Here is a 25300-nt window from a genome sequence, read left to right on the forward strand (position 1 = left end):
TTGGTAGTCAGCCTCAATCGTTTGGCACAGCAAGCATGAGAGGTCATGGGGGCAAGGGATGGGTGGCAGCTGGATGGAGGGCATAACTTGGCATTAGGGGCATGAGGAACCATGTAGAGTAGGTGGAGGGCCATAACTTGGCATTAGGAACATGAAGAGCCTCGGTGGTGGTAGGGAGGGGGGCATAGCCTGGCATGGGGATGAGGTGGAATGGGTGGGGGCATGGTAAGCGGGTGTGAGGTGATGAGCTCAAGTGCTTTTTAGTTTTAGTATAACTGGGGCAAAGTCCCACAGCACTGAGGCAAATTGTTTAAACAGCCCACCTCTGCACCTAACAGCCCCTGTGGCTACCTCCAACCTCGTTCCCTGGTTTGTACACAATGTAAGGAGTCTAACAACACCAGGTTAAAGTCCAACAGGTTTATTTGTGTTGTTAGACTCCTTACTGTGTTTACCCCAGTCCAACGCCGGCATCTCCACATCATTATACACAATGCACATCCTAATAGCTTTTATTACAGTCATCCTCATCATAGCATCTGTAACACTGTGTCCCATTTATCTGAAGGAAGTTCAGTTGCTCCCTGTGACACTCTGTCCCCGATAAGTAATCATAGGCCAGTAAATTGGCAAATGCAATGCTTTTGCACTTTTGAGCCTCGTGCTGCTATCCAGTAGTTTCAGGCCGACTTTTCACAGGCTGAAAGAGAACAAAACTCACACCATGCTGCCCATTAAACTGTGGAGCATGCAAAGCTAAAACTGCGGCACTGAGGCATAAGATCAAAAGAAATAGGAGCAAGGGTAGGCCATTCAGCCCGATGAGCCTGCTGCACCATTGGAAGAGACCACGGCTGATCTGATTGTGACCATAGCCTGTCTGCCCGCTCCCTCAGCAACCTCCACTGCCCTGCCCCATAGCCCTTGACTCCCTTGCTCAACAATCTGTCTAACTCGACCTTGAATATACTCGAAGGAACCGTCTCCAGTGCTCCCTGTGGAAGAGCATTACAAATACTAATGACTCTCCAAAGACACTCAACATTCAGTCCTGTGAGGGGAGCCCGATTGAAGATGTGAAACAAGTTTAGCAAATGACTTAGAGGTGATATTCTGCAGCATTGCACTTTGTTCGAAGTGCCTTTTAGATATAAAATAGTTGTTTACTTAATTTCCTATTGATTTCTTACAGCTTCCCCCCCACCTCACACCCAAGAGAAACCAGCACCTCCCAGTTAGTAAATGGAGCAGGAACGGCCAGGAGTGGGGTCATTTATCTAACAGTCTTTACTAATAATGATCATGTTGATAAACCAAACAAATCACGCAAGAGGCTTTTTGAAAATGGCAGCGCTTTTTCTGAATATTTATGATTGCTAATGTCTGTAATAAGGCCATAAATATAGCTAAAAGATAAAAAGTTTAGATTCATGACTAAAGAGGGTTGACATGGTGGCACAGTTGTCAGCATTGCTGCCTCACAGCCCAGGGACCCGGGTTCAATTCCGACCTTGGGTGATAGTCTGTGTGGAGTTCGTACATTCTCCCTGTGTCTACGTGGGTTTCCTCCAGGTGCTCTGGTTTCCTCCCACACTCCAAAGATGTGCAGGTTAGGTGGATTGGCCATGCTAACTTGCCCCTTTAGTGTCCCAAGATGTGCGGGTTCGGAGGATTAGCCGGGTACGGTCATGGGAATATGAGTAAGATGCTCTGTCGGAGAGTTGGTGCAGACTCGATCGGCTGAATGCCTCCTTCAGCGCTGTTCTGTGATATTCTATTTTATTCTATGATAAGTTTCCATGTTAAAATTATACTTTTTGTCTTAATTAATTACAATTTTTATTTCCAGGTCTCAGCCTGGAAAACAGTTGGATTTTCTTACACCACAAGAGAAAGAGCCTGTGTTGTTAAATCATTTCCGAGCATGCAATATTTGTACAAACATATTGTAGTGATTGTCCCTTTAAGGGTCACACAGCAAGTTAAGGGTCAATCACCACACACGTGTGGAAGATTGGATTTAAATGGTTTAAGAGCTAGTTTGTACATCCTTTTTGCAGAGCCCTCCTTGACCCACAAATCTGCTAGGCCCTTGTCCCCTCCTGTCATCTAGCAACTCCCTCTACAATGGCAGACTCTGGGACTCTGTTGGAAAATAAATTCCCACCACCAGGCCAAAAGCATGAGGCAGGACATGGGGGCAACATTGTGCCAGAGCTGACCAATTATGTGGCTGCCGCTGGAACAGTGGTCCAATTGGGCACGGCGACCCATCCCCAAGAGCTAGCGGCCCAATTAAAGGGTGCAGTGATGGTGGCGTTGCTGCGGCAGCGATTATCGCTGCTGGGGTGCCCCTCCGTGGAAATTGGAGTGCCATAAAGGAGGGAGTTAAGTTTTAAATTTATTTATTAGAGTCACAAGTAGGCTTAATTAATACTGCAATGAAGTTCCTGTGAAAATCCCCTAGTTGCCACACGCCAGTGCCTATTCAGGTACACTGAGGGAGAATTTAGCGTGGCCAATGCACCCTAACTAGCACGTCTTTCGGACTGTGGGAGGAAACCAGAGCACCCAGAAGAAACCCAAGCAGAGAATGTGCAGACTCCACATGGACAGTGACCCAAGCCGGGAATTGAACCCAGGTCCCTGACGCTCGGCAGCAGTGCTAACCACTGTGCCACCGTGCTGCCACTGTGCCGGATTTAGAAAATCAGTGAATCACTTTGTACGTTGCAGAATGACTAGTCTATTAAAAAGAACATCCTAACAATTTCACTGCTGTTGCGTCATCCCCCCTCCCGCCCCCACCGTAACACATCCCCACCCCTCAGAAATTCCATTGCCCTCCTATACAAGTGGTGTAATGGTGCATTTTGACATGATTTATGTCATTGTGCTGTGCGCTAGCCAGTCCTTTTCTTTTCAATGAATTACAAAGGAATTTTTATGTCCATGGTGCCCTTTTTAAAACAACGAGCTGTTTGCCCCAAAGTCGTGCAAATTCCCCCCCCCCCCCTCCCTTTTGGGCAGCAAACCCCCCTTACAGAGGGGGAAGAAGTTGATGGTTCATGGTCAGGGCAATGTGGTAAGCTTTTGGCACACAGCACAATTAGTGAATATCAAATGAGATTTGTTGTGCTTAATTTGGAGTGCGGTGTGTGCACGCTGACAGATCAGCACAGTGATTGAGCACTCGGCATTGTGTCAGGGACTTGTCAGGCAGACTTCGAGACAGCCTCCGAAACCAGGAGAAAAGAAGGGAATAAAAAAAAAATTCTGGTAGGTCGTCGAGGGCAACTGTGCGACCTCAAGTGATTTAGAAGCCTTTACTTTTAATGAAATGGTTTCAATGACAGGACAGTAAAAGCCTGTAATGGATTAGGCCACCTAATGTAATGAAATTACTCCCTCTCCCTTTAAAAAACTGCGCAATTAATATTTACGGAGAGCTGATAGGCTTCTGTGCTCAGTGCGAGTCTTCTCATTCGGTGAGGGGAAAGGCAGTGTGGTGTGCAGGCCAGAGGAAACCCGGTTTACTGGGTGGCAGGCTGGCTGAGTTTTACTAGTGAAGGGGATGAGACAGTGGTGAGGATGTTTGGGGACCCCCTTGCCTGCTGAGAGCCGGGGCTTTGTCTTCTCGCTGCCCCCTCTGATGTGTTCTTTGTTTTTTTTTTATTTGTCTAACAGGCAGCTGGACAACAACCACATAAGTTGTATCGAGGATGGAACCTTCAGAGCCCTGCGTGACCTGGAGATCCTGTAAGTGTGGACCTGGTCTCTCTTTTTTCTCTCTCTCCTCCTCCTCCTTTCCCCGTGTCTGCAGTTTGTCTGTAATCTTTGCCCACGCTTTAACCCATTCCTGATTGGGAAGCTTCCCGCCTGTGCTGGAGCTGAACCCAGTCTACCAGACAAGGGACGCTTCATTGAGATTGCTACGTGGTATCCTCCTTCCTCCTCATCTTGCGGTGCGTAGTAAACCGGCAAAGATGCACGTGTGAGGTAACGTTGCTTGATACAGAAAAAATATTCAAAAAATATGCCTTAAAGTGGACAAAGTAAAAAGAGAGTTAAATTCATTGGGAAATAAAAGTTGTACGCAAGCAAGAAATGAACAACAAGAAAATAAATCTGCCCAGAAACGAAGGGTACGGATGGAGCCGGGGAGAATTAAGACATTGATATCCAATGTCATTTTTATTCATAATTAAATCCTGGCTCTTCATACAAATCAATTATCTTCATACGGATCTAGAATCTAAATTATCCTCTGAATGATGTATCTGTGATGTGTGCAAGTACTCTTTTATGAGGGAAAGGTGGGGGGGGGGGCAAAGTTTTGTCTTTTGACCTTTCAGATTAAACAAACTCTTTATGTTAGAAATTGACTTACGTTGCGGGAGCGGTGAGGGCTTTGCTTGGCATTGTACATCAGTACTAAATGCTAATATTAGAAATTCTAGGGATTTCAGGAGGTGCCTCTCTTCCATCCTGTTCGTTCATAGGACCTTTTGAGGACCTGGGGTCCTCACTGATTCTCTGGGATTTTACATATTGGATGCATGTGGCTGAAAATGGGCCATGTATATGGTTAACAGAATACCTAGATTTTAAAACAATGATTAGGGCTTTGTTTCTCCTGTCATTACTGGAGAGGAAGTGTCATGAACAACCGATATTATTATGCACAGGTGACAAGTCATTTCTGGATTTCACGACAACAAATAAAGCTTTAACAGGGGCGCTGAGACACCCAGCATTCAGTGCTCGGAACAAGTCCAGCAAATAGCTTGAAAATGGTGTCCTCCAGCGTTCCATATTGCTAAGTGTGCCTTTCAGAAATAAAATATTTCTTTGTGAATGTCATGCCGGTCCCTTAATCCCCTTCAACCTATCCCTGGCCAAAGTAACCATTCAAGGCTGTGTATTCTCTTGTAAGGCAACAGCGCTAGGTAAGCAAAGGAAACAGGAATGGGCAGGATTTCATTTTCATTAATAATTACATTATTATCAGCCTTAAAGCTGCGGTTCACATAGTCCTTCTTCTCTTTTGTTAATGGGAATTGGTCCAGAACACTCTCCACTTATCCATTTTTTGCGCCGAACCGAGGGAATGTGTAAGATAGCTGTCCTTACATGCTAGTTTTCCTTTAATGAAACATCTGATTTGGTGATCACATTACCACTGAAATTAGTCGAAAAATAATTAATTCAATGCTTTGAGGTTCTAACGTGTGCACTGACCTCAATAGGTAGCACTTGGTGAAGCTCTTTCTGTTTCCCTGACTGCACTTTCAGAAAAGGCTGGGGCTCTTTTTCTATAGAAAAACTGCAAGGTGACCTAATAGTGGCCTTTTAAATTATAAAGGAGTTTGATTGGATAGACATATAGTAGGTGTCTTACACTGAAATGAAAACTAGAGGTCATAAATATTAGATAGTCACTAATAAATCCAAGAAAGAATTCAGGAGAAAGGTCTATACTTAGAGGATGGTTAGGTATGGAACTTGCTACCAAATGGAGTAGTTGAGGAGAATAGCATAGATACACTTAACAGGAAGATAGGTGCATATGTGAGGGAGGTGGGAATAGAAGGCTATCCTGATAGGGTTCAATGAGGTAGGGTCATAGGAGGCTTGTGTGGAGCAACATGGACCTGTTAGGTCAATGACCTATTTATGAGCAACAAACTTTAGGTAAGAAAGGGGAGGTCAGAAAACGTGTGCATTATTTCAATCTTGACCCCATTGAGACTGATGTATTTTAACGTGGCTTAGCCCACTACATTTTGGGACTGCAAACAAGGAACCATTCTGCAGATATATTTTCCTGGATGATTAAAGTTTTTTTTAAAGTATATTTATTAGTGTCGCAAGTAGGCTTGCATTAGCACTGCAATGAAGTTGCTGTGAAAATCCCCTAGCCGCCACACTCGAGCGCCTGTCTGGTACACTGTGGGAGGATTTTTAGCATGGCCAATGCACCTAACCAGCGCGTCTTTCAGACTGTGGGAAGAAACCAGAGAATCCGGAAGAAATCCACGCAGACGTGGGGAGAACATGCAAACTCCGCAGAGACAGTGCCCAAGCAGGGAATCGAACCTGGGTCCCTGGTGCTGTGAGGCAGCAGTACTAACCACTGGTGATTTTCCGTAGATGTATAAATACAAGTTCAACAGGACGTACATGCAGTGTGGACCCCATAAAGACAGTAGATTATTACCATTTTCAGTTGAAAAATACCTCTTTAGGAAATGTGTGTACACATATACGCATGCGTACACATACAAATGGCTGCACACATGCACATGCTACAGATTCCTCAGTTGTTGTTGAATAATGTTCCTCGTGTCGTGTTGTGTCTTCCGTTAGGTGAAAAAAAATCCTTGCGGAGTTTTCTGCGGCTTTCAGCAGTTTCTTCACGGTGTGGCCAACATCGCGTGTGCCGCATTAACGGTTCTAAATGTCTTTAATCGCCACATCTGCTAATCCTGTCACATGCAAGAATGAGGGAGGGTGGGAAAGAGCTAGTAAGACAAACATAGTAAGTGCACAAATCCCAGAATAGTAATCTTCCTGCCCACCTTCACAAAATTGGCAAGGCGGAAGGAAAAGACTTTGGGAGAAGTATCAAGTTTGCAGTATTGGCTTCCTTAGTTTACCAGCTAATTCTGGGCAGTAGATGCAGCCAGTGAGGAAGGACTGCTGTCGCTTCAGTTGAGATGACTGTTCACTTGAAGGAGACAACTGCTGATTCACTGATGACTGTTCTTTAAACCCCACACTGTTTGTCTCAGTGAATCAGCTAAGTAACAGTAATCCCATTAACCGTGTGCAATGCTTTTAGATACCGATTGACCAAATTCTGATGCTGCAAAGTGCTCCCTTTTAGCTTTACTGTCTCCCTGCCAGAAACAGACAGCAGAAGTTGTCATTTTTTTGTCTTTTTTTTTCAGTGGATCAATAAACCCCTTTATCATTCTTCCTAATGCTTTTATAAAGTTTTACTGTTCGCCACTTTTGTTGTTTGATGGGAAAAGAGAGAAGTTGTTTCCTTGGCAACATCAAAACTACAGAAAGCAACCTTGGAAGTGAAAAGCAACTGCGGATGCTGGAATCTGAAACAAAAACAGAAAATGATGGAAAATCTCGGCAGGCCTGACAGCATCTGTGGGGAGAGAATAGAGTCAGCATTTTGAGTCTAGATGACCCTTTGTCAGACCTAGGAGCAAAGAGAATCAGCAGACTGAGGTGTCCCTAATATCAGATGCAGCGCGCAGCTAGTTGTTTCCAAGGATTTTAGTCCAACACAGACAAAACACTGGTCATTCTCCCCCTTTTTCCCACTCCAACCTCTAATTCTGATCCCTGATCCACACAGCACTGCTTAACTCAATACCAGGCTCTGTGGATGTCACAGATCCACTGTCACTCCGAGCCAGAGCCTCACTCCTTCCTCTGCTCATGCACCTTTCTACAGAAAGTGTGAGACTGAAGCTTTGGATTTAGCCTGCGGGCACTCAATTATCCATAAAATTGCACTGTTGCTTCCTCCTCCTTCTGCCCATGTCCTGTTGAATTCTTCAAGCTCTGGCAATGGCAATTCAGTCATGAACCAGGTGTGTTTTGTGCAACTCTCAAGCCCAACACCACTCCTGCCCCGCCCACCCCCTCCCAACCAACAAATTGCCGCAGTTAAAAAGAGGCTTGGTATTTTTTGACCGCAGTGATAAATCAGTAACAATCCCCCTGATGTCAGCATGCCTGAGCCAGCATAAATCGCCGCAGTCCGCAGTCAGGAGATGGGAGGGGAAAACGCAAAGCGACCAAAGGGAAAGCGGCAACGTGGAGTGCAATGCGCCAGCGCAACCAGAGGAAAAAAAATCCTGATGTTCAGGTCTACCATGTTATCTTGGTCTATTCACATCTCATCGATGTACCTTCAAGCAGGAACCATTTTGCCAGGAGAGGTACGTTGCTCCAGGAATTTTAGGCCGGCTCTCATCCGCAAGGTCTTGAAATTGTCTGACACGCGCTTGTTTCATTTATGCAGCTGAGCTAAAGTAAGGAGTTAACCAAGGCACAATTTATTTATTTAATGCATGTGTAGTCCTTATTAGAATTAGGGATTAAAGGCAAGGGATATACTCGCCTATCTTCGATGTCCACGTTATTTATATCAGTCCAGTTTGGTTATATATCGTCCTTGCCTTGAATTTTGTTCCTTTGCATGCTATGTCCCAAGAAGCAAATTGGTAATTGGCTTAGCTATTTAAGCATGCAGTTAAAATAGGCATACAGTAATGCATTATACTAATATGCTGATATCAGTCATACATAATGCATGATTTAATAGGTGAAAGAAGGAGAATAGGTTTTTTATTTCTCATTTGTACTGAGAACATTTTGTTCAGTGGTTTTCAGAATCTTGTTCTGATACTGAGGGACAACCTGCATGCTCTTGGTTTTTCTTTTATCACGATTGTGCGCATCCATTGCATGGCCTGGTACCTCAGTGATGCTACGATTGTTTCATTACTGTTAGATTATCTTCAAAACTGGGGAGAAATTAGATTTTATTGATTTAGATTACCTTTTCTTTTGCCTCCATTGGATGTTGTGGAATTTTTAATTTCTCAATATCTCTTCTTGATATCCTGGTGCCAGCAGGAGTGCCAGTCCGTAGCATTAAGCTGCTTAGTCCAGATTTTCACTGTGCTGGAGCTCATCTCAGCTGGAGCAGTGGAGAGGATGCTATGGTCACCCTCAATGTGTCTAGGGTAAGGAAAGGAATAGTTATCCAGCGTCCCCTGGCCCCTTGTGTTATCCAGTGATCCGCGCTGGAAGTGTGGGTGTATAAACACCAGCTGTGAAGGGATTCAACCCAGCTTCAATGCCTTCCAGCGTTAGGTAGATGATCCTGCTCATAATCTATGTTCATTCGTGACACATAGGGGTGTGAGGTCCAGCAGTGGACTTCCACCACCTGCGTAAGTGAGGGGTCAATAACCAGGGGACATAGATTTAAGGTAAAGAGCAGGAGATTTAGCAGGGGGGATTTGAGGAAAAGCCTTTTCACCCAGACGGTGGTGGGAATCTGGAACTCACTGCATATAAAGGTGGTAGAGGTGGAAACCCTCACAACGTTTACGAAGCATTTAGATGAGCACCCAAATCGCCATAGCATACGAAGCTACGGACCAAGTGCTGGAAAATGGGATTAGAATCGACAGGTGAATCGGACACGTTGGGCTGAATGGCCTCTTTTTGTGCTGTAAAACTCTATGTAACCCAGTAGAAGTAACCATGGGGCAGATGGAGGGCTGGGTGGAAGGGCAGGTTGCGGAGAATTGGGGAGAGAACATTGGATAATATGTTCTGAAATTGGTTTTTTGAATCACTTGATTCAATTGTAGGCATCCATCCCCTCCACCTTGCCTATTCAAGGATTCCTGTCAATTTGCTCTGAAATGCAATATTTTTTGTATTTTTGTAACCAGTACCTAATTTGTAATAGGTTCAAATTTGGGTTAAGATCACATTGATTAAATATTTCCAGAGTTTATGATTGGCCTTTACCATCAGCTTTGTAGAACACTGGGGATGATGTGATATTCAATTTGAACAGTGAGTGTTCGTGACCCTAGTTGGTGAAATTAACCGGGAGTACTTTCTGAGCCCATGGTGACGGAGCAGCTAAGTAGTGTGCATGACACAATCCTAAATTGATATCTGTACTGATGTTAATCCACCTCCCTCACACTGTCAGGCTCAGTAATTCCTCTCAGCCAACATCCTGTGGCGCTGCCTGCTGACTGCAAATGCCTAAGTGTGTTGCAGTCCTAAGTTAAAACTCATTCACTCATTTGAATGAATTTACCGCAGACTGAGTGTTGGACATTTAAGAAGTCAGATTTACCTTTCTGTGGGAAGGGGGTGGTGCTCTTACTGAAACAATGGTGCTCGTTACAAATGTACTATATTTTCCATATTAAGCTACCTTTTTATTCAGTCATCGGATTTGGGCACCGCTGGCTGAGCCAGCATTTATTGTCCATTCCTAGTCGCCCTTGAACTGAGTGGCTTGCGAAGCCATTTCAAAAGGCAGCTGAGAGTCAACCACATTGCAGTGGGTCTGGAGTCACATGGAGGCCAGATCAGGTGAGGATGGCAAATTTCCTTCCCTAAAGGACATTAGTGAACCAGGTGGATTTTTCCATCAATCGACAATGGTTTCATGGTCATCAGCAGATTCTTAATTCCAGATTTTTTTTATTGAGTTCAAATTCCACCGTCTGCAGTGGAGGGATTCGAACCCAGGTCCCCAGAACATTAGCTGGATTAATAATCTAGCAATAATACCACTCCGCCAATGCCTTCCCATTTGCTCCAAAATGTTGCCCAACTCTGTGGCGAGGTGACTAACTTCAAAATTGAGAATATGGTCAATTTCACTAAATCTTCAGGAGATTTTTTCTTCTTTTAAAGACACAATTACCTTTTTTGCTATTGATCCACCCTGGTGAATATAGACAGGTTTGAAAGTCAAATGAGTTTTTCTCTTTAGCCTGTGCAGTAACCACCAATTAATCTCCACATCAGTAATCACCAAGCCAGGCAATACCTTTGCAGTTGCTGAATGGAGCTTTCTGAGTCCTCCGCTCAATTTTGTTTTCAAAATGATGGGAGTCATTAATTGGAGTGTATCACAGCTGCAGTTCCCTGCCAACCCTAGGGCGGCACGGTGGCACAGTGGTTAGTACTGCTGCCTCACAGTGCCAGGGACCTGGGTTCAATTCTGGCCTCTGGTCACTGTCTGTGTGGAGTTTGCACATTCTCCCCATGTCTGCATGGGTTTCCTCTGGGTGCTTCGGTTTCCTCCCACAGTCCAAAGATGTGCAGGTTAGGTTGATTGGCTTTTATAAATTGACCCTAGTGTCAGGGGGATTAGCAGGGTAAATATGTGAGGTTATGGGAATAGGGTGGATTTGTTGGTGGTGCAGACTCAATGGGCCAAATGGCCTCCTTCTGCACTGTAGGGGTTCTAAGCCCCATTGTGCCAATTTTTGCACAAAGGCCTTGGCCGGTGCGGAAATATTGGTATGGCAGGTTGAAACCCACAGTGGGGGGAGCTTCTGGCTGTAGGATCTGTGACGAAGAAGGGGTTTTTAATGGTGGTATGTTGGTTCAATTTCTGCTACCACAAGGCCTCGGCCACTTAATCCTCGTCAGGGTGTATTTAGCCGTACAGGCTGGTGAGCAACCGAATAATACAATAGGAATATCATCTTTGCCACTGCAGAATGACTGATCCCAGTGGCTTCTTTGCAGGTGTCCTAATGTTAGTGCCGAGCTCGGAAAGACACGGCTGTAGACCAGTTTGTGTTCTCTCACTGTTTCACCCTGCTGCTCCCAGAATTTAAAATCAGTCAAATCGAGAACACAACATAAATTTATAATCAATGCTGCAATCCTAACAAGGCAGGTGACAGCCATCAATTGCTGGGTGGCAGTTGGGTCATATCTGAAACAATTAATTGGAACTTTATATAGGTTGAAAGGACCAAAAACAGCATGTTACTTCGTTTTGATTTTGATATTCTGAAGCGTCTTGATAGCAAATTCTTTTTTCCCAGCGATTGCGAATATTGGCTGCTGATGTGAGAGGTGATGATGCCTCAGAGTGGAAGGTTTCCCCTTTGTGGTTCAGTATCCTTTCAAAGATGTTCCTTTATCTTTTCAAACTGAAATTCCTTTTGATCTTACTAGTTTGATTTTTTTCTTTAATTAATTTTTTTTTCTGTTTAATTTTAAAGCATTCTATTTACTCTGTTACCTTCTGACACTCTTGTGCTCAGAACCCACACTGTCATAGATTCCTGTGTCTGTGTGGAGTTTGCACATTCTCCCCGTGTCCATGTGGGTTTCTCCAGGTGCTTCGATTTCCTCCCACAGTCCAAAGATGTGCGGGTTAAGTGGATTGGCCATGCTAAATTGTCCCTTAGCGTCAGGGGGACTAGCTAGGGTAAATACGTTGGGTTATTGGGATAGGGCCTGGGTGGGATTGCGGTCAGTGCAGCCCCGATGGGCCGAATGGGCTCCTTCTGCACTGTAGGATTCTATGATCCCATGAAACACTGTCGTACTCTCTTCCTTAATAAAAAAAAATTTCCTTTGGTACAGATTTATATTCCCTAATTCTCATTATTCCATGTATATAGCGCAGTGATGGGCAACCGAGGCTATGTCTTGTGGGCCATAGAACCATAATGGGCTCACTACTGTTCTGGTGTGTTCTCACATTAATATTATTTCAGGAGTCTCTCCCATTTTGCACGGTTAAACTCTCACGTGTTCACATTTGTCATATTTGCTCACCTCATGATCTGTAATTTCGCTACATATCTTTGTTTATGTTCATTCCCTTTTTCTCACTGTCAATAAAACTGTGCCTCACTCGCTCGCATTATTTCTGGAATTTCTACATGTTTCAGATCAATTGCCTCGGCTCTTATTTGGCAGTTGGGTGAATTTAAAGGATTGAGAAGAGGCTTGGGTGACTTGTTTGCTTGACTTGCTCTGAGGCTTACCCAGGCAGCAGCATTGCAGAAAAGGGTTAGTGTGCCCCAACTGTTATGACACAGAGGTTAATCCCCTTTACCTCGCGTTGTAATCTGCTACAATTATTTGGGAATTATTATTTGTTGTGAGGTTAAACTAAGCCTGTCTTCTTACTAGTGCTTTGCTGTGAACTGAGCCCTGGCAATGATATGAAAATTTCAAATAAGGAAACAGCGACTATTGAAATTATTCCCTGAACATGTACAATTCCTGGGGACACAGTAATTAGTGGCATTCTCAGCTCTGAGATTGTGGGTTCAAGCCTTGCTCCAGAGAAAAAGGGCGACATTCTCCGATCTTATCTGTGCCCACCCCATTTCAAGTGAGAATGGAGAATTTGGCATTCCAGCCAAAACTCCATTTGCTTTCAGCAGCACCGGAGAATTCCAGCCTCAAACAAGGAGGTCTTCGGCCAAAGTTGCTGCTGATGTTCCAGTGCATTACTGAGGGAGTGCTCCGCTGTCGGAGGTGCTGTCTTTTGGATGAGGTATTAAAGCAAGGTTCCATTTCATAGAATCATAGAAACCCTACAGTACAGAAAGAGGCCATCGAGTCTGTACCGACCACAATCCCACCCAGGCCCTACCCCCATATCCCTACATATTTACCCACTAATTCCTCTAAGCTGCACATCTCAGGACACTAAGGGGCAACTTTAGCATGGCCAATCAATCTAACCCGCACATCTTTGGACAGTGGGAGGAAACCGGAGCACCCGGAGGAAACCCACGCAGACACGAGGAGAATGTGCAAACTCTACACAGACAGTGACCCAAGCCAGGAATCGAACCCAGGTCGCTGGAGCTGTGAAGCAGCAGTGCTAACCACTGTGCTACCGTGCCGCCCATTTGTCCATGTAAGGTGTGCACAAAGCATCCCATTGCACTATTTTTGAAGAAGAGCTGTGGAATTATTTCTGGTATTTGGCCAATATTTATCCTTAATCCAACATCAGTAGAATAAAGCAGATACTCTCGTTGTTATGACGTTGTTTGTAGGAGCTTGCTGTGGCAAATTGGCTGCCGTGTTTCCTACACTATAGCAGTGACTAGAATTCAAAATAAACTTCATTGACTGAAAAACACTTTGGGACACCCTTGGCTGTGTAAGGCACCATATCGAACAAGGTGAGTTTGAGGAATTAGTTTGTGGAGTTCCTGTTTTAGTGGTGCCACCCAGAGTATGACGATTAACACAGGGCGGACAGCTCCGTGACCACTACTTGTGCTACCCACTCACTTTTCTTCAGTGATGTCAATGAAGACAGGTGCACATGTAGCAATCCCTGGCACTACCTGCCCGGAGGTATCAACGTTCATCTGCAGGAGCATCGCACAAACAAATACCCTGCCTTAAGATTTTTCTTTTTTTTAATCCAAATCCCCTTCTATCATTCAACCTCCCCCAGGCTTGAAGGAGTGGGTTTAGACCAGCACCAAGGATCCAACTTGAATTGGACAAAAAAAAAGTGATCCCATCCATGAGGGCCAATAGTGAGGCAAAATGTACTGTTCTTTCCTTTCCCATTATTTTGTACTAAGTAAATTACATTATACTTGGACATGAACTGTTCCTAGACTGGACACAGTGTAATGTATCAGTGTAATCCTTCAGCATGCATCATGCAATCAATATTTACAATGGCTATACAAAGATATGTTCTGTATTCAAATGTCTTAAAATCAATTTTAAAAATAACCCCACAGCACAGTGGGGTTCTGAAATTGAGTCCACCGACAGGGGAATTAGTCAAGTGGATTGCTTTGACCTGGATGATATAGAACCTCTTGAGTGTTGATTCGGCTGCACCCATTCAGGCAAATGACAACTGTTCCATCAAGTTTGCATGTGGTGAAGGGACTTTCAAAGGTTGGGAGGTGATCAGCTCCTCACAAAGCAGCTCACTTCTGCTCTGCTCTTGTTGCCACAATTTATGGGGATGCGGTGGCCTAGTGGTAATGTCAATGGATTAGTAATTCAGAGGCCCAGACTAATCCTCTCGGAACACGGGTTCAAGTCCCACCATGGCAGTTGGTGGAATTTAAATTCAATTAATTTTTTTTTAAAAAACCTGAACATAAAGCCAGTCTTAGTAGGGGGTGACCATGAAACTATCATCATTGCTGTTTAGGAATGGAAATCTGCCATCCTTACCTGGCCAGGCCTACGTGTAACTCACAGTAACTTAAACAGTCATTTACAATGGCCTAGCAAACCATGCATTTCAAGGGTAATTAGGGATGGGCAACCAATGAGCAAGCCACATCACTTTAAAGAATACATTTTTAAAAATTGAAGGCATGGCCAGTCCAGCTTAGCTTCTGGTCAATAGTGGCATTTAGGATGGTTGTGGTAGGGGTCTCAGTGACTGGTGGAATTGAAGACCGGGGGATAGAGGGCAATTGGTTGCTGATGAGAATCATTGCTGGGCATTGATATGACGTAAATGTTTCTAGCCACTTGTCAGCCCCTTCATAGTGTCACACAAGGTGAAGTTCTCCCAAAAAAAGAATCTGTTTTCTCATTGCTTCTATTCAGCAGCTATAAAGGGTAAAACAGTGTGGCCAACTGAGCGACACCTGCAAACCATTGTGGCCTCCCAAGGCCCTACATCTCTGCTCATACTCTAGACTACTTCAACACTGGGTAATATGTATTTTTCCTCTTTGCTTCTTGAAGGGCACCTTCCTGAGAGGACAAATTATATACTCTGTTTGGTGAGCGGTAGCGTCTCAGGATAACAAAGCATTTGTTAAAACCCCGTTGGCCCCCTCCTATGACTGAAAAAGTAGCAGGAAGAATCAGGCTGTCCCACGTTAGCAGATATGTGCAAACCATTACAGGACCCTGCACAAAAAAGACAGATGAGGCATTTCTATGCAATGAGACTTCCTCAAGCAATCAGTCGAGTGCCATCCCCTTAATTCTACTGTACTATCCCTGACACACAATGTTAGAAACAGCAGGAATTGACAAGCCACATTAAGCTTACCAAGGGGAAGCAGTGGGAGGAAAATATGATGACTTGTGCTGCTTCTCATTTTAGGCAATATTTATCTTTTATTTCATCTTTCAGAAATTCTATATTTGCCGAACAGAGGGTGGAAATTTGTCCATTCATTGTACCTAAGGTGCAGATATACTTAGCCTATGTATATTAGCAAATGGGGCAGGACTAATTGTGCACGTACAGCCTTATACGGTCAATTGAAAGTGTTGTGTGGAAATGGAACAGGGCGGCACGGTAGCACAGTGGTTAGCACTGCTGCTTCACAGCTCCAGAGACCTGGGTTCGATTCCCGGCTTGGGTCACTGTCTGTGTGGAGTTTGCACATTCTCCTCGTGTCTGCGTGGGTCTCCTCCGGGTGCTTCGGTTTCCTCCCACAGTCCAAAGATGTGCGGGTTAGGTTGATTGGCCATGCTAAAATTGCTCCTTAGAGTCCTAAGATGTGTAGGTTAGAGGGATTAGTGGGTAATATATGTAGGGATATGGGGATAGGGCCTGGGTGGGATTGTGGTCGGTGCAGACTCAATGGGCCGAAGGGCCTCTTTCTGCACTGTAGGGTATCTATCTATCTATCTTCTTCTTGCAAGTCTCCATCATCTACTTCTTCAGCATGTTTACTGGTATTAGGCATCCCCACCTTACTACTGAATGGTGACTCCCTTTTATATTGCTAACTTGTGTAAAATGCAATAGATTGGAATGATGGTACATACAGTGGGATACGCTCCCCAACCTTCTCTTCACCCATCCACCGAGTCAATGCAACGGACCTTGCTCCAGTATTTCTAAGATTAATTCAGATCTATAGATGCATGGTGTATGTACTCTTGTTGCTGGTTTCTTAGATGTGTCACCCCTCAGAACATAAGAAGGTGGCCAGCCATCCAATTTTCATTTTGCTTCATATAAACATGGTTTGCTCAATTACCTCAAAATGAAGGCATCGTTGATGCATTTCAAGTTGTTTTGTGTCAATTTGCATGATTGGGTTCATTCTAACATCATCAGAACGTTAATAGAACAGAAACCTTTATAGGTCACATAAAACGTGCAGCTAATGTGACAGGTGCAGCTGATTGCGTGAATGCAGTCTGTGACGCTCTACGCCTGTAAGCTCCATGCCTCCAGGGAATAGGTTTGTGGCCTGCGGCACTGATCTCTGCTTTCCATTCTTGAAGATAGTGTGCCTTGCAAATGATGTAGCTGTCACTTGCCTAATGCATCCGCGCGCAACCTAACGATGAGGCGTTAGTCACCAGTGGTGACTTCAAGGATCCCACAGCTGGAGTACTGTGTACAGTTTTGGTCCCCTTACTTTAGAAGCAGTTCAGCAAGGTAAATTTGATAGATTCCTGGGATGAAGGGGCCATTCCATGAGGAAAGGTTGGGCAGGTTGAGCTTCTTTGTCATCTGGAAGAATGTGAGGGTGATCTTACTGAAACATACAAGATCCTGAGGAGAATTGATGGGGTGAATACCAAGAAAGCTTTTCCCCTTATGGGAGATACTAGAACAAGTGGACAGAGCTTAAAAATAAGGCGTCTCCCATTTAAGGGAATGAGGAGGATTATTTTGTCAGTCTATGGAATTGTCCATTGAATTGATTGACAAAGGAGTCAATGGGTGTCGCAGGTAGACAGGGATATAGAGTTGAGAGCACAATCAGATCAGCTATGACTTTATCCAATGGCAGAGCAGGCTCGAGGGTCCAAAGGGTCTACTCCTGCTCCTAATTTGTATGTTTATATGTAAGTTCAATAGGAAGCGATGTCTCTGTGGTAGAAGCTGTTTGCAGCTTGGACTCAAATGTAGCTCCGTGAGACCATTGCCTGTGACCCAGAAGGGAAAAAAAACAGTTTGGACCAGTGTTCTTATTTCACAGTTTTGCTGGTATTCCATTTTAAGATATACAAAGCCAGTTCAGAGCAGTTTTCTGATTTCCCCATGTTCACTATCTTTTCCTTCTGGTGAGGCAAAGATGCTGCAGATATATCACCTTCGACCTGCCAAAGAAGAATTGTCTGGGTCACTAGATGTGGATTCTGTGATAAGAATGAGCAGCTGAACTGTAGATTCAGAATCATAGAATGTACAGTGCAGAAGGAGGCCATTTTGGCTCATCGAGCCTGCACCGACAACAGTCCCACTCAGGTCCTATCCCTGCAACCCCATATATTTACCCTCCTAATCTCCCTGACACTAAGGGGCAATTTATCATGGCCAATGAACCTAACCCGCACATCTTTGGACTGTGAGATGAAACCGGTGCACCCAGAGGAAACCCACACAGTCACGGGGAGAATGTGCAAACTCCACACAGACAGTGACCCAAGCCGGGAGTCGAACCAGGTCCCTGTGAGGCACTGTGAGGCAGCAGTGCTAACCACTATGTCACCCTGCCACCAAAATGGCATCAGAATGGAAGCACAGAAAATTGGAATAAAATTAGTACTTAACCTTCTGAACATTTGAAAGGTAGGTAGGTCTGCACAGTTGACACCTCGAGAACTGTTTTTATGTTTGAAATAATATTCTAACAATGCAGAAAATGCAGGTCACACTGTGACGTGCTAGTGAAAATAGAAAAAAGAATAGGTAAGTTGAACACAATCGAACGTGTTATGAATCTACCTTTTGCCATGCAGGCAGTCTTATTTGGATGTGCTGAGAATGGAAAAGAAATCTGCTCTCAAATGATAAGATCGGGACAGTTGCTTTATATTTGAGGAAGCAATGAGGCTCATATTGAACAGTACAAAACCTTTCAATTAAGTCCAGAGTATGACAAATTGGGCACACAGTCCTCCTTTCTGAGCTTGTACACTCACGAGGTACCTCACCTCTTACTATTGCTCTCTTGAAGTCATTGAAAAGGCTCCCCTTGAAAAACATACAGCAGTTTTACTTCTAACGGGCATAGAAAAATATTTTGCTTTTTGAATGCAGTAATGATTGAAAACAGAGAAATGATAATAATTGTAAAATTGTCTTAGAAGCCAGGATTACATTTCAGTTTGTTAAACCTTGATTGTGGTAATCTTCCCTCGGATTATTTGGAGCAGATGTGAAGTCAGAAGATGCCCGATCTCTGTAATTGGCTTTTGCATGCTAAGTGTAATATCATTGTGTTAAAGCAATTACATGCTGCCGTGGACACACAATGAAGATTACATGCACTAAGATGCACTGAGGTTTGATGAATCGGTCACCTGACTGCAGGAGACAAGGGGAAATGTCAGGCTAAGCTAATTCTCCAGCCTACTGGATCAAATTAGGTGACTGAGCATCAATTTCTTTTAGAAATTTCCTCTGATCACGTTCATATTGAAGAGTTGCACCAACATCAGGCAACATCTGGTGTCTTGTTCAAATATCTCTGATTTAAATGTGAGCAGAATCATTTAATGTTGGCAAAATATTCATTTGTAAAGCCATTGAAGCTTACGGAGCAGAAGGAAGCTATTTGGTACATGTTGTCGAAACATGCACGTCTCTGTAACAATACAAAACTAATGGCACTGTGTTGCAATCTGCAGTACATGATGCAGTAAGGATGAGTTGTATCTGGTGTCCTAAAAAACACTATCTGGTATCATAGGAGTTGCTGCAACTGCTGCAGTAGGAGGTGCAGTAAATGTTTCAGTAGGAAGTGCAGTATTTGTTTCAGTCGGAGGTGCGGTATTTGTTGCAGTAGGAGGTGCAGTATTTGTTGCTGTAGGAAGTGCAGTATTTGTTTCAGTAGGAGGTGCAGTAATTGTTTCAGTAGGAGGTGCAGTAGGGGGTGCAGTATTTGTTGCAGTCGGAGGTGCAGTAATTGTTGCAGTCGGAGGTGCAGTGTTTGTTGCAGTAGGAGGTGCAGTATTTGTTGCAGTAGGAGGTGCAATAATTGTTTCAGTAGGAGGAGCAGTAATTGTTTCAGTAGGAGGTGCAGTAATTGTTTCAGTAGGAGGTGCAGTATTTGTTGCATTCGGAGGGGCAGTATTTGTTGCAGTAGGAAGTGCAGTATTTGTTGCAGTAGGAAGTGCAGTATTTGTTGCAGTAGGACGTGCAGAATTTGTTGCAGTAGGAGGTGCAGTATTTGTTGCAGTAGTAAGTGCAGTATTTGTTGCAGTAGGAAGTGCAGTATTTGTTGCAGTAGGAGGTGCAGTATTTGTTGCAGTAGGAGGTGCAGTATTTGTTGCAGTAGGAAGTGCAGTATTTGTTGCAGTAGGAGGTGCAGTATTTGTTGCAGTAGGAAGTGCAGCATTTGTTGCAGTAGGAGGTGCAGTATTTGTTTCAGTAGGAAGTGCAGAATTAGTTGCAGTAGGAGGTGCAGTATTTGTTGCAGTAGGATGTGCAGTATTTGTTGCAGTAGAAAGTGCAGTATTTGTTTCAGTAGGAAGTGCAGAATTTGTTGCAGTAGGAGGTGCAGTATTTGTTGCAGTAGGAAGTGCAGTATTTGTTGCAGTAGGAGGTGCAGTATTAGTTTCAGTAGGAAGTGCAGAATTTGTTGCAGTAGGAGGTGCAGTATTTGTTTCAGTAGGAAGTGCAGAATTTGTTGCAGTAGGAGGTGCAGTATTTGTTGCAGTCGGAGGTGCAGTATTTGTTGCAGTCGGAGGTGCAGTATTTGTTGTATTAGGAGGTGCAGTATTTGTTGTATTAGGAGGTGCAGTATTTGTTGCAGTCGGAGGTGCAGTATTTGTGGTATTAGGAGGTGCAGTATTTGTTGTATTAGGAGGTGCAGTATTTGTTGCAGTCGGAGGTGCAGTATTTGTTGTATTAGGAGGTGCAGTATTTGTTGCAGTCGGAGGTGCAGTATTTGTTGTATTAGGAGGTGCAGTATTTGTTGTATTAGGAGCTGCATTATTTGTTGCAGTAGGAGTTGCAATATCTGTTTCAGGAGGAGCTGCAGTATTTGTTGTATTAGGAGGTGCAGTACCTGTTTCAGTAGGAAGTGCAATATTTGTTCCAGTAGGAGGTGCAGTATGTGTTGTATTGGGAGGTGCAGTAACAGGTGCAGTATTTGTTTCATTAGGAGGTGCAGTATTTGTTGCAGTACGAAGTGCAGTATTTGTTGCAGTAGGACGTGCAGTATTTGTTGCAGTCGAAGGTGCAGTTTTTCTTTCAGTAGGAGCTGCAGTATTTGTTGCAGTAGGAAGTGCAGTATTTGTTGCAGTAAGAGGTGCAGTATTTGTTGCATTAGGAGGTGCAGTCTTTGTTGCAGTAGGAGGTGCAGTACTTGTTTCAGTAGGAGGTGCAATATTTGTTGCACTAGGAGGTGCAGTATTTGTTGCAGTAGGAGGTGCAGAATTTGTTGCAGTAGGAGGTGCAGTATTTGTTGCAGTCGGAGGTGCAGTATTTGTTGTATTAGGAGGTGCAGTATTTGTTGCAGTAGGAGGTGCAGTATTTGTTGTATTAGGAGGTGCAGCATTTGTTGCAGTAGGAGGTGCAGAATTTGTTGCAGTAGGAGGTGCAGTATTTGTTGCAGTCGGAGGTGCAGTATTTGTTGTATTAGGAGGTGCAGTATTTGTTGCAGTAGGAGGTGCAGTATTTGTTGTATTAGGAGGTGCAGTATTTGTTGTATTAGGAGGTGCAGTATTTGTTGTATTAGGAGGTGCAGTATTTGTTGCAGTAGGAGGTGCAGTATTTGTTGCAGTAGGAAGTGCAGTATTTGTTGCAGTCGGAGGTGCAGTATTTGTTGCAGTAGGAGTTGCAGTATTTGTTGCAGTCGGAGGTGCAGTATTTGTTTCAGTAGGAGGTGCAATATTTGTTCCAGTAGGAGGCGCAGTATCTGTTGCAGTAGGAGGTGCAGTAATTGTTTCAGTAGGAGGTGCAGTATTTGTTGCAGTAGGAAAGTGCAGTATTTGTTGCAGTAGGAGGTGCAGTATTTGTTGCAGTAGGAAGTGCAGTATTTGTTGCAGTAGGAGGTGCAATATTTGTTTCAGTAGGAAGTGCAGTATTTGTTGCAGTAGGAGGTGCAGTATTTGTTGCAGTAGGAGGTCCGGTTTTTGATTCAGTTAGTAATTCATTATCTGACGCAGTAGCAGATGCAGTAAGAGGCACAGTACATGCTGCAGTGAGACTTGCTGTATTTAATGCAGCAGGTGGCACAGTATCAGTTGTAGTAGGAGGACCACTGTCTGCAGTAGTAGCTACTGTATTTGATGCAGCAAGGGTGCTGCATTAGGAGGTGCAATATCATGTGCAGTGGATGGTGCAATAACTGGTGCAGGAGAATTTGCAGTATCAGGTGCCGTAGGAGGTAAAGTAACTGGTGTAATTGGAGTTGTATTATGTGATGCAGGAGGGGTGCAGTATTTGGTGCAATATTTGATGCTGTAAGGAGCGAGCTAGGATGGGCGGTATTTCTTAGAGTAGGAGGTGCAGTATCTGATGTGGTATTTGATGCAATACTAGATGCAGTCGGAGGTGCAATATTTGATTAATTGAAGGGACAATACCTGGTGCAGTATTTGTTTCAGTTTGTAATGCAGCAGGAAGCACAGTTTTCAATGTAGCAGAAGATGTTCTGCTTGATGCAATAGTAGGTGCCGTCGGAGTTGCAGTAAAAGGTGCAGTATATAGCGCAGTTCGGTATCTGGGCAGTAGTAAGTGTAATATTTTATGCAGGAGGCTGTGCTGTATTTGATGCATTACAGGAGCAATATTTAATGCAAGAAATGATGCAATATCTGGTTGAGTAGGTTTTAGTGTCATGCAATGTCTGATATAGTACGGGCTTCAAAATCTGGTGCAGTATTTGGTGCAATATGTCCTTCAGTCGAAGGTACTGTATTGGTGCAAAAGGCAGTGCAGTATCTTGTGCTGTAGAATGTACATATTTGGTGTCGTATTTGTCACAGTAGGAGGTGCAGTATTTTATGCAATATCTGGTGCAGTGGAAGATGCAGTATCTGGTACAGTAATAGAGGAAGTTAGAGGTATATAGATGGTGCAGTAGATTGTGCTGTATTTGATGCAGAGTGGTTGCAGTATTTGAATCACAAGGTATCTGGTTCAAAAATTTGTAGTAACCGGTGCAGTGTTTGATGAAGTAAAATGTGCTGTGTCTGGTGCATTTTCTGGTGAAATAGGAGATGAAATGTATTTTGCAGCAGTTGTTACAGTATCTGCAGTTGGATGTTCTGCATTTGTTGCAGTAGGAAGTGCAGAACTTGATGCAGTTTGAGGTGCAGTATCTGATGCAGGAGGAGGCACTGTATCTGGTGCAGTACAAGGTTCCATAGGAGGTGCTGCATCTGGTGCAGCAGGAGGTGCAGTAGTTGATGCAGTCGGAGCTGCAGCAGTTGATGCAGCCGGAGCTGCAGCATTTGATGCAGTCGGAGCTGCAGCAGTTGATGCAGTCGGAGCTGCAGCAGTTGATGCAGTCAGAGCTGCAGCATTTGATGCAGTCGGAGCTGCAGCAGTTGATGCAGTCGGAGCTGCAGCAGTTGATGCAGTCAGAGCTGCAGCATTTGATGCAGTCGGAGCTGCAGCAGTTGATGCAGCCGGAGCTGCAGCAGTTGATGCAGCCGGAGCTGCAGCATTTGATGCAGTCGGAGCTGCAGCAGTTGATGCAGTCGGAGGTGCAGTAGTTGATGCAGTCGGAGCTGCAGCAGTTGTTGCAGTCGGAGCTGCAGCAGTTGATGCAGTCGGAGCTGCAGCAGTTGATGCAGTCGGAGCTGCAGCAGTTGATGCAGTCGGAGCTGCAGCAGTTGATGCAGTCGGAGCTGCAGCAGTTGATGCAGTCGGAGCTGCAGCAGTTGATGCAGTCGGAGCTGCACCAGTTGATGCAGTCGGAGCTGCACCAGTTGATGCAGTCGGAGGTGCAGTAGTTGATGCAGTCGGAGCTGCAGCAGTTGATGCAGTCGGAGCTGCAGCAGTTGATGCAGTCGGAGCTGCAGCAGTTGGAGCTGCAGTAGTTGATGCAGTTGGAGCTGCAGCAGTTGATGCAGTCGGAGCTGCAGTAGTTGGAGCTGCAGTAGTTGATGCAGTCGGTGCTGCAGCAGTTGATGCAGTCGGAGCTGCAGCATTTGATGCAGTCGGAGCTGCTGCAGTTGATGCAGTCGGAGGTGCAGCAGTTGATGCAGTCGGAGCTGCAGCAGTTGATGCAGTCGGAGCTGCAGCAGTTGATGCAGTCGGAGCTGCAGCAGTTGATGCAGTCGGAGCTGCAGCAGTTGATGCAGTCGGAGCTGCAGCAGTTGATGCAGTCGGAGCTGCAGCAGTTGATGCAGTCGGAGCTGCAGCAGTTGATGCAGTCGGAGCTGCAGCAGTTGATGCAGTCGGAGCTGCAGCAGTTGATGCAGTCGGAGCTGCAGCAGTTGATGCAGTCGGAGCTGCAGCAGTTGATGCAGTCGGAGCTGCAGCAGTTGATGCAGTCGGAGGTGCAGCAGTTGATGCAGTCGGAGGTGCAGCAGTTGATGCAGTCGGAGCTGCAGCAGTTGATGCAGTCAGAGCTGCAGCAGTTGATGCAGTAGGAGCTGCAGCAGTTGATGCAGTCGGCGCTGCAGCAGTTGATGCATTCGGAGCTGCAGCAGTTGATGCAGTCGGAGCTGCAGCAGTTGATGCAGTCGGAGGTGCAGCAGTTGATGCAGTCGGAGCTGCAGCAGTTGATGCGGTCGGAGCTGCAGCAGTTGATGTGGTCGGAGCTGCAGCAGTTGATGCGGTCGGAGCTGCAGCAGTTGATGCGGTCGGAGCTGCAGCAGTTGATGCGGTCGGAGCTGCAGCAGTTGATGCGGTCGGAGCTGCAGCAGTTGATGCGGTCGGAGCTGCAGCAATTGATGCAGTCGGAGCTGCAGCAGTTGATGCAGTCGGAGCTGCAGCAGTTGATGCAGTCGGAGCTGCAGCAGTTGATGCATTTGGAGCTGCAGCAGTTGATGCAGCCGGAGCTGCAGCAGTTGATGCAGTCGGAGCTGCAGCAGTTGATGCAGTCGGAGCTGCAGCAGTTGATGCAGCCGGAGCTGCAGCAGTTGATGCAGTCGGAGCTGCAGCAGTTGATGCATTTGGAGCTGCAGTAGTTGATGCAGTTGGAGCTGCTGTAGTTGATGCAGTCGGAGCTGCAGCAGTTGATGCAGTCGGAGCTGCAGTAGTTGATGCAGTCGGAGCTGCAGCAGTTGATGCAGTCGGAGCTGCAGCAATTGATGCAGTCGGAGCTGCAGTAGTTGATGCAGTCGGAGCTGCAGCAGCTGATGCAGTCGGAGCTGCAGCAGTTGATGCAGCCGGAGCTGCAGCAGTTGATGCAGCCGGAGCTGCAGCAGTTGATGCAGCCGGAGCTGCAGCAGTTGATGCAGTCGGAGCTGCAGCAGTTGATGCAGTCGGAGCTGCAGCAGTTGATGCAGTCGGAGCTGCAGCAGTTGATGCAGCCGGAGCTGCAGCAGTTGATGCAGCCGGAGCTGCAGCAGTTGATGCAGTCGGAGCTGCAGCAGTTGATGCAGTCGGAGCTGCAGCAGTTGATGCAGTCGGAGCTGCAGCAGTTGATGCAGTCGGAGCTGCAGCAGTTGATGCAGTCGGAGCTGCAGCAGTTGATGCAGTCGGAGCTGCAGCAGTTGATGAATTCGGAGCTGCAGCAGTTGATGCAGTCAGAGCTGCAGCAGTTGATACAGTCGGAGCTGCAGCAGTTGATGCAGTCGGAGCTGCAGCAGTTGATGCAGTCGGAGCTGCAGCAGTTGATGCAGTCGGAGCTGCAGCAGTTGATGC

The 25300-nt window shown here is 45.3% G+C and overlaps 1 protein-coding gene across 2 annotated transcripts in view; it reads left to right on the forward strand.

The window, feature by feature from the left end:
• LOC144505230 (slit homolog 3 protein-like) overlaps positions 1-25300 on the forward strand; it is a 678283-nt gene that overhangs the window by 327196 nt on the left and 325787 nt on the right. For both annotated transcript variants that reach the window (XM_078231240.1, XM_078231241.1), the window contains one exon: positions 3688-3759. In XM_078231240.1, the coding sequence (XP_078087366.1) occupies positions 3688-3759 (72 nt within the window). The remainder of the gene's footprint in view (positions 1-3687; positions 3760-25300) is intronic.

Source organism: Mustelus asterias, chromosome 16, assembly GCF_964213995.1.
Source record: "Mustelus asterias chromosome 16, sMusAst1.hap1.1, whole genome shotgun sequence".
NCBI classification, from domain to species: domain Eukaryota; kingdom Metazoa; phylum Chordata; class Chondrichthyes; order Carcharhiniformes; family Triakidae; genus Mustelus; species Mustelus asterias.